This window comes from Ambystoma mexicanum, chromosome 3p, assembly GCF_040938575.1.
Source record: "Ambystoma mexicanum isolate Mex_15411 chromosome 3p, UKY_AmexF1_1, whole genome shotgun sequence".
NCBI classification, from domain to species: Eukaryota; Metazoa; Chordata; class Amphibia; order Caudata; family Ambystomatidae; genus Ambystoma; species Ambystoma mexicanum.
In genome coordinates, this window is record NC_090925.1 from 51,213,478 (window position 1) to 51,223,731 (window position 10,254).

The window sequence follows — 10,254 nt, forward strand, 5'->3', positions numbered from 1 at the left end:
ACAAGGACTAATTGTTGCTTTGTACCTCATCTGCATTAAAGGGGTTTCTACTGCTGCTGCGCATTGGTCAGCTGCCCATAATGGCAAACAAGGGGCCCTCAACTAAAACTTACTGTGGCAAACAGACTCTGCCGGAATTGTGAACTAGAGAGTATGATTGAAACCTCAAGGCATGTATTGATGTAATGCAAAGCTTAGGGGGCGATATATATCGCTCTAATGGGAACATTCATCTCACAGTACGATGCAATCAAAAGTAACGAATTTTGGCATCTCTGCCTCAACCTCAGAAATCATTCTTTGCCTGAGGCATTTTATAGGGTATGGTTAACAGCGTCCAAAGAATGTTGGCATCTCTGCCTCAACCCCAGAAATCATTCTTTGCCTGAGGCACTATATAGGGTATGGTTAACAGCGTCCAAAGAAAGTTGGCATCTCTGCCTCAACCCCAGAAATCATTCTTTTCTTGAGGCACTATATAGGGTATGGTTAACAGCGTCCAAAGAATGTCGGTAGGGAGATGAATATGAGGCCATATAAAGTTTCCTAGTTTAGTGGCTTTAAAAATGGTTGTAAGTAAATATAGTGGACATATATTTATAATGTATTTATGATGAATGCATGGTTAATGTCTTCTTTCTGATCAATTTATGGGGAGAGAAGTTTGTTTTCTTGATGAATTATGTGGAAACTTTATATGTAAACTTGTCAGATTAAATAAATAAATGAAATGAAAATAAAAGGAAAATAACACAAGATACTAAGACCCACTGAACAAACACTTTGAAAAAGTGAACCGAAAAAGAAATTCAAAACTGACTATATAGCAGGATGCTACACTAAGCACTAAAATAAACAGCAATCACTCCACCGAAACTCTCCAAAACCCTCTGGATGCCCTCCAAGTGTGTGTTTGGCATGTGTTACTCCTTCTGTCAAGCCTAGCAAACACATGCTACAACAGGAAGTAAGCAGGGCCTTATAAAGGGGGATAAGCTTCCATTAGGAAATGTGTGGCCTCTGATTGGTCAGATCAACATGATGTATCACCTGAGACACCTCTTATTGGCTGAACGGACCCGACCAATGAACCCATCATTCTTCACTAGTTATGCCATCCACTTGGGATTGAATGATGAATCATTGTGGGAGACCCATCACAAGGTCATTAGTAGTTTGTTAGTGTTCAAAAACCTGTCTTGTTATTTTAGAAGGGCCACATTCTGTATGGAAGATGTGTCTGCTACCATGGGCCAGATTTGGAGAAGTTCATTCAGGCCTAGTTGCTCCCAGAGGGGCCCGGAAATTCCTGTGAGCATCATGGGCTGATCCGTAAGGCCTGATAGGTGTTCAGCTCCTCAGGCCCCAACTTTTTTTTGGAAATGATTAAATGCTGCATAGAATATGGCCCTAAATAGCGTTGTGTGTTCTGCATTGGGGTGTTCACAGAGTTTTCAGTCTTTCTCAAGCCAAGTCCGATAGGCAAATAGTTAGGGCATCATCACAAGTTGGGGGGAGCGGTAAAGTGCGGCAGTAACGCTATTACTGATGCATTTACTGCTCTGCCCAATCTCGAGTTGGGCAGAAAGTTGGAGTTTTACCTCCAGCTTTTTGCCACTTTCTGCCCATTTTCAGAGCTATTTGGAGATTTACCACCTTACCACCTTACCACTACTCATGATCCAGCACAAATAGCGCCAAACTCAGAATGATATACACAAGTGTTTCCCGGCGCGAGTAGCAGTAATTCTAATTGCGTTGGGCGGTATCCCGGCGCAATTACCGCCGGAATACTGCCCAACTCTTGATGAGGCCCTAAGCTATTACACGATGTTAGAGGTAATAGTGCTTTCACACCACACCACCCAAAATAAATGCACCCCTCTGTATAGTAGAAAGTGTTGAAGGAGGAGCCAAAACATGGAGGGACCTCGGATGCTATGAGAATAAAAGGAGCACACACAAGCAATCTTCTGTGTTCTCCCGTATCCCAGCTACCCCAAGAATGGTACCCAAATGAAGGCCACATTCCAAAGGCATCAAAACAACCCTTGACATTTATGAGGGAAAGAAATCAGTGTGCCAATTCAATTAAATAGGGGTAGGGCTAGACAGCCCATTTGGCCTCTGTGTACTCATCATATCAACCAGGTAGGTCAGAGTGCTAGTATAACATGGCGGGAACCATTACAGTCCCTTATATACAATTAAGTGTTCAATTCCTATTAGCGTGTGAAGCTCAGAGTGGTGGCCATCTTGGAATGCACTGGTCCCATCTGCAAACTGTCTTTGCAGGGAGAAGACACTATGGGGTTGGCTGCAAGTGTGCTGATATGGGTAAACCAGAGGTCTTGTAGGAGCCAGAACCTCGCTGCCCAGTTTCCACTGAAGGGGCCATCAGTAAAGTAGCTACAAAGCCACGCAACAAATCAGGACTTCGTCGCCGGGCAAAATATGTTTTGACGTGTACTGACAGTCTTCAATAACAAATAAAATCGTCCCCAGGCCTGTCACCCTCGAAGGAGGGACACCAGAGAACACTGAGCTCAATTTCCTGAAATATGATTTTAGAGGAATAGCTCCCGTCCTAATCCCTGACCTGCAACGGCACCAAAGGAACGCCATGAAGGGAGGTTAGGTAGGCAAGCTAGCCAGGGGTGTGGTGGTTAGGTGCTGCAGAAGTGAGGTGCACTAGCCATAACCCTACAGTCCTTGCTTCTTGTTGACCAGTGAATCGGCCCTTGTATTGCATGAAACTGATTTCTCTTTTTGCAATTTTTCCTGTTTCCTTAATGCTTTCCCTCTCCGCCTCAACGTCCAAATGGTATAGATCATAACCATCTTCTGCTCTCTCTATGCATCATGTCATTTGTTATCTGTTGCTTCAATTCATGTCACTATGCACATGCTAATAGTCTGTTTCCCTTTATTTTCATACTCAACCTGTCTGTTGGAGACTGGTTGGGGATGTACCATGACCACACTGTCCTACCAGAATCATCACGTGTTGCCTTTCCTGCTCCTGCACAATGTATCACACATTCAGTCATCCATTTCACTTCCTGTGTCAGTTATAATATCTGTAGAATGGTCCAGATACCTTGACATCATGTATAAGTCCAGTTTTTTCAACCTAAGATAACATTTCGCCATCCTCAAACTCTTGCAGACTGCAATTGTGCTGGGTGTAATTCCCATAGGAAGCCACTAGCAACTATTGCTCTTTCTGAATGCTTTATCATCCTGCTGTGACATCATGGTAGCGTTCTATATTATTTCATCCACAGTTTTTCTTCCAATTAGTTTTTTGCTGATGATATTTAATCAAAAAAGCACATCAATGTATTTCAGATTTCGGGGTGTCCTCCACCAAAAACCCCCATCTCCTAATATTTATTCCCTATTCCCCTCCCCCCTACATTTTACACCTCCTTATCCACCCACCTTCCTATATTTTTTAATGGATTTTTTGTTTGAAATATTTTTGGCAAAAAACTCATTGAAAATATGCCGGCGATGTAAGCAGGTTGTACCAATGGCAGAGCATCATGGGACTCATAATCAACTGCTGTGACATCATGGCAGAGGGGTGTGGCATCATGGCAGAGGGGTGTGACATCATGGCAGAGGGGTGTGGCATCATGGCAGAGGGGTGTGGCATGGCAGAGGGGTGTGGCATCATGGCAGAGGGGCGTGGCATTTTCGCTGCAAGGATTTTTCACATTCCTATTCTAGGTCGCTGTTGGTTTAGTGCAGAGGTAATATGGCAGGTGTTGTCGTGTATTCGTGCATAGTTCCCTCATGCCTCCATGTTACATCCCCTGGACAGGTGCCCTCTTACGAGCAGTGCAGTGGGGAGGGAGAGCCAACACAAGCACACACAACATACAGTTATAGGTGGGTAGCCCTCAACTTTGGGGTACACTTCACCTGAGGTTTCTGAGTGACATCAGACACAACTCGAGCTTCCCCGCGTTGTCTATCAGATGTCCCTCAGAGCAAAGATTTCATGAACGTGTGAAGTTACAATCAGCATGAAATAACAACCCTGACATTTTGAGGAAGAAAGAGGAAAGGATTGCCCCCAGAAATAAAAAAGCCACAGCAGAAGCTGAATGAAGGCAGGCAGGTAGAATATGTCAACGCTTAGGATCAAGGAGATGAACAGCTCGGTAGTGGATTGGTCGCGAGAAGGAGGGTGAATGGCTAATAAAAACAATGAGGGAGACACAGTGCCCCTCTAAGAGCTAAAAGAGGGGCAAAACTAGGAACGCCTTTGAATATATGATAAAAAAAAGAAACAGGCTCCAGGCAGTGAACAGCAGCCATATTGTAAAACACAGTTCCCTTCCCAAAATTGTTATTCTGAATCCTGGGTTCATGATGCCTGAATTATTGATTCTCCATCAGTGTTGGGCTTCTGCAGCAAGTTTTCTTTCAGTTTCAATTAATTCCTACTTCTTGACTGTGAATTCATGTAATCGTATTCATCTAGGATGTCTCCTTAATTGTCAGAATAGATTTCCGGGTCTTGTGCTTGAATGCAATACTTTGCTCGCACCCTCTGTGTCTTACTTTCATTTTACCTGCCTCCTAGGAACCTTCATCAACTCTACTGCGCGCATCTACTCTTCCACAAGTACTCTGTGCTTAATCTTTATTGCATTCTTTTCAACACATTTTGGAGCACTTTCGTCATCATTATGGGTCTGGTGGTGTGGTTAGAATCAGCAGTAAAGTGGTGGTATTTCTATAAACACCAATTTACAGCTATTTTACTGCACTGCCGAATTGCGAGTTTGGAGATGGAGTGGCGGGTTTACCTCCAGAATATAACATCATTGTTATAAAAGAGGGCGTTATTGTCCACCATCATGCTGTATTTACATATTTTCCTTTTAATTGTACTGCACATTGTAAGAAACCTGAAGGTGTCTCACCAGCTAGTCCCTGGGGATCTGTCATCCAGGTGGCCAGGACACAGCCATCGTTTTTGGATTCAGTTCCTAGGGGTGGACCAGTGCGGGAGGATCACCTGGGTGAGGGGTTTTTTGGGGAGTGGGATGCTGGATGGCGAGACACAGTATCGCCTTCCCTGTAACACCTTTACCCCCATCCTACCAGGTAGGATACGTAGGAACTCAACCCCCCCCCCCACTTTGCCGACACAAACACTTTCTCCCGGACAGCTCATATTGAGAAAAAACAGACTAAAACCCGAGCAGTATACATGACATGGCAATTACTGACCATTACACACACCTGACTTCCATTACACTTCCCCACATGGATAAAAGGCGAAGCACACAAGCACACTCTGAGCAAGGCAAAGCTCATGAGGAAGCAGCAGTTCCAAGATGGCAGTTTAATACAAGGCGAAAGCCGGCAAGACCGAAGAGGATCGCTAGACGGCAAGTGTCCTTGACCTTTTCAACAAGAATCAGTTACTTTCATGAACCTTCAAGAAAAGGAAATTTAAGAGCATGAATCAAGGCGGAAGAATCCTGCATTGTGTGTCGGAGGTACCTGGCGCTCCCCCACATCGATAGTCATGGCGGGGAGAATCGCTTGCTGCCGTGGTACTGTCCTTGACTCCTACAACAAAGCAGCGCCAGTAAAGTTAGCACAGCCGGTGAGTTGGGGAGACTGATACCACACCGGTCTAAGTTGAAGCCAAGGCTGCAAGCAACAACATTGTATAGTGAAAGCTGAAGCAAACAGTGCATGGCACCAGGTATGTGCTCGTTCGAAAGTCTCTGTAAGGTATCAAACTGAAAGGTGGCAAAAGAGTGAAAAGGAATTGTGAAATCGGAGTTGTCCTACAATGGGTCAAGCAAAACCCTGTGCACATTTGAAAGTCTTTTATTTTAATAGCTTAAAGAAAGCTAATGACAAAATAAATGAAGTTGGTCCAAGCCCGGCGGAGGGAGATCAGCTGAGAGCTTTTGGTTAAAGCAATTTGTGTTTAAAGGTTAATTGGTCTGAGCTCAGTGAAAGCAAGAGCTGATTGAACAGTGTGTTAAAGAGGACCTCAGTGGTATCCGGGGTGAACAGTGAAACACCCAAGAAAGTGAATAAGTAGAAATCCTACGAACAGTGTGTTAAAGTGGAATTGAGCTTGACAGAGGGGGATCTAAGGTGAATCGTGTATATCCTACAAGCATTGTGTTAAGAGGATCTGAGCTCGACTGAGGGGGCTCCAAGGTGAATGGTGAATCGCCTCAGAAATTGAGTACTTGTGAAAGCCTAACAGGAAAAGAAGGTATTGTTAGTTTGTCGCATCAGACCTTTGAAAGAAGAGACTTTGAAGGGCAAAGAGACTTGGGCACGAAAGGCCCTGATGCTAACGATTGAACTGTATCCTCCTGCTCGAGAAGCCAGAGACTGTGCTGAGGTCGAGTGTACTGCCTTGTCCCGTGCTGAAAACGTGGGAAGGGAGCGCAATGGCCAATACATCCTGACACATAATTTTCTTGAACATTTATTTCATTTTGTAACACTGTTTCGCAGACTATATAATAATAATAATAATATTATATTATAAATTATTAGTAATAAACTAATAGGTGTATTAGTATGGGCCCTTTTATTTTGACAAGAATCACTGCGTTATTATTGTTTGATGGTCGTAGCTTACTCCCATATATAGATTTAGGATTAGACAGGCATTTTTTTGAAGTTCAGTAAACACCCTTGAACTGTGATCACTTATGTCTGTCTTACTGTTGATACAATGCCTTCCTTACAACATATATAATTGTGGATACACTTTAAAAGGACTATACATATCAAATAAAAGAAATGACTTCAAGTAGAGTAGCTAATTGCCTAAACAGAAGAGTGCATCAGTAACCTGCGATCATTCTGTGTTCAGTGGTTTATAATAGTTATTGAGTTGGGGTGCAGTGGGGGACTAGTATGGGAATGCTGCATGTATTAACTTCACATTGTCAATTTACTTTCATTTCAGTTCACTGTCAAATCTGAGTAAAGGACCTTCTTGGAAAAGATGGAGATAGAAAATCAGACCCAGATTAAACATTTCATTATTGTGGGGTTCCCTCAGTACTCTGGGCTGCAAGTTCCTCTCTTTTTGACTTTTCTGTTGACCTATCTAGTGACTCTGCTTGGAAATCTTCTCATCATGGCAGTGGTATACTCCGACCCGCGCCTGCACACGCCCATGTATTTCTTCCTCACAAACCTATCGTTCATAGACATCACTTCCACTTCAGTCACTTTGCCCAAATTGTTGACCTCATTTATGTCTGCGGGTTGCTCAATCTCCCTTCCTGCATGCATTGTACAGATGTATGGTTTGGTCTGCATGATGAGTACAGAATTTATCCTCCTCACTGTAATGGCGTACGACAGATATGTTGCCATCTGCAATCCCTTACGCTACGCAATCGTCATGAATAAGGATGCTTGCATTAAATTGGCTGCGGGAACGTGGATGGCTGGTCTTCTGCAGCCAATTCCCCACACAGTGCTTGTGTCAAGGTTGTCTTTTTGCAAGTCCCATCACGTCAACCACTTTTTCTGTGACATAACAGCTCTGCTCAAGATTTCATGTACCGACACCCGCAGCATTGAAACCATGACGTATGTGTTTGGTGTGCTCATTGTGATAGGGACATTCATCCTAATCATCATATCCTACATTTACATCATCTCAACAATCCTGAAAATCCAATCTTCAGAGAGGCGGCATAAGGCCTTCTCCACGTGCACGTCCCACCTGGCTGTGGTGATCATTTTCTCTGGAGCCATCTGTATTATGTACATGAGACCAAACTCAAAGTATTCTGAGAACCAGGACAAGATATTATCCTTGATGTACATTGTGGTTACCCCCCTTCTCAACCCCATCATTTACAGCCTGAAAAACACAGAGTTCAGAAAAGCCTTTCAAAGGGTACAGGAACAGAAAGTAAGAAAGAGGATCTGACCTGGAAATCTACAAACACACTACTCATGAGAGCATCACACAATTCTTTAAGGATGGACATTCAAGAGATACATGGAAATAGACACTTCAAGTGTTTCACCAAACAGAGCATTGAAGAGAGCACATGCATATAGAAATAGAGGAATTTACCAGATCACTTTTTCTAATACACCACTTGTGACTTTTCCAGCAAATAGGACCTGTGATTTTAATTTTAGAGGCAGTGCTGCTCTGGAGCATTTAGTGTGGCACAGATGTTTTTATAGAAGGCACATTCTTTACATTATAGACAACATCAGCCGGGGCCTGATCAGTTTGACTGCACTAACAACGGTAGTATTTAGCGCATACTAGTTATATGGGAATCAGCCAAAAAGACAGAGATTACAAGTCCGAATGGGAGATTTGGCCGAATTTCGGCTGCTCGATATATCGAAACGGCTGAAAAGTTCAACTAAATCCACCATTCAGTGGTGGGGGCTGCAGGGTTGTCCCCTGCACCCTTGCTCACTATATTGTGAGTGGGAGTTGCGGGGGTGCTCTCCACAGCATGTCCCGAAAAAAATGGAAAGGACCCTGCAGCACCGGTTCCCGATCACGGAAGTGAAAGGGAACAGGCATTGCTTGCAGGGACACAACGAGTCGGCAGCAAGGTAAGTAGGGGGGTGGGCGTGGGGTTGTGGGTGTGGTGGGGGTGTGTGGGTGTCTGTGGTGGGGGCAAGGGCCAAGTTAGAAATTTTCAGGGGAGAAAAGACTGAAAGTTATTGCAGAAAAATAATCTTCGGTCTTTTGTCCATTGAACATTTCCATCTCTAGCTTTCAACCCTGATCCGGTATATGGATATGCACCACAGCACACACATATAAGTTCATATTAAAGCAAATGCTCATTTGCATGGAGGATATCAACAATGCTAGTTTGCGCGTGCTGTTGGTTCCTCTGCATGCAATTTTCAACATTTCCGTCAGTTGCTAATGGCAGGCGACGTAAAACAGAGTGGTTTTGTAAAACCAAAATCTCCCAGAGTGCATTAGGAAAGCGTAAATGGCTTTAGGGCTTTTTTTTTGCTTTGCTATCCTGCACCTGGAGGTTTAAAATAACCTCATTAACATTTTGCCCATACAGAGGTTTGGGTGGTGTTAGTTTTGCACTGCAAGTGTTGTTATTTTTCTCTTGTTTACAGGAGTATTGTTGTAAGGCGGCGGGAATGTATCAGGGTCTTATTGTGGCAATAAGCCCCGAGACAGCGGGCCATTACCGCCGAAGGCAATTCCCCTGTTGCCCATAGTTACAGGCCCGAGCCCAAATTCTGATTTGTAAATGGTGCCTGCACCATATATGTAGTCTTTCCTTTCTTTCCATTTCACTTCTTTTCTTTGCATCACTTTTTTCTCCCTTTGTTGCCATCTCACATCTTCCTTTTCCTTTACATATTACATTGTCTCTTCTTTCCCTCCTGTTTTCTTTTTTTAGAGGTCAGAGGCAGGATCTCTAAGGGTCCTTTGTGACGCCTCTACGACCAGGGATCCTTTGGTGGGTGTGGGTCCAACACAAAATAATCTCTTCAAAAGTATATTAGTGCAAGATTAGAACATACATGTTGCATGATACGGTGCAAAGTCCAGTTTTACCACCAACCAAATGAATTAGCACCATTGAAATTAGTTGCAGTCCATCAGCCCTGGATCTTAACTGTAGACTATTTTGGTTTAACTTTCTACCATCTACTGAAACGCTAGATCCACCAGCGCTGTTTGGTTGTTGACTAACATTTAGTGTTCTGATAAAAGCAGGGTCATTTTAATGGTGTGGATCAAGGGGTAAAAGCAAGGAGTAATGCTCTTAAATCTCCCTTTCCCACTCTGCCCCAATTTCCAACACTGGCCAGGAGGAGGAGAGATAAGATCTCCGCTATGCATTCCTCCTCCCACTCTCCCGCGGCGTTTCATGATCCACCTGCATGAAAGGCAGTTATATGGAATCCATCGTGGTTTCATACCCGCCCAAGGCCAGGCCCAAGGCCAGGCCCAAGGCCAGGCGTATTCAATAGGAATCCATTAATAGATGCTGCTGGCAAAGTGTCATTTAAAGGCGGTTTACCCGTGGCCTGTGAATTGTTTATGCAATTAACATTTCTAATAAAGTGTAGATGTGTGTGTATTATAGTTTGCAGAAGGGTCCTATGAAAGGGCAATGTTGCTCCTATATTGATCTAGCAACTCGGTAAGAGAGCATGAGGGGCCTGGTGCAGCTGCATGAAAACGCAAATCAAATGCACATGGTGAGTGTCCGAGGGGACATG

The 10,254-nt window shown here is 43.8% G+C and overlaps 1 protein-coding gene across 1 annotated transcript; it reads left to right on the top strand.

Annotated features, from left to right (window-relative positions):
• Positions 1–7,009: 7,009 nt before the first annotated feature.
• LOC138579719 (olfactory receptor 5V1-like) lies at positions 7,010–7,951 on the top strand. The gene has a single exon (XM_069649957.1). It carries the CDS (start codon positions 7,010–7,012, stop codon positions 7,949–7,951), a length of 942 nt encoding a protein of 313 aa, XP_069506058.1.
• Positions 7,952–10,254: the final 2,303 nt, after the last annotated feature.

Bases quoted from the DNA above. Each gene is read 5' to 3' on its own strand.
- LOC138579719 (XM_069649957.1), top strand. From the start codon at position 7,010: ATGGAGATAGAAAATCAGACCCAGATTAAACATTTCATTATTGTGGGG.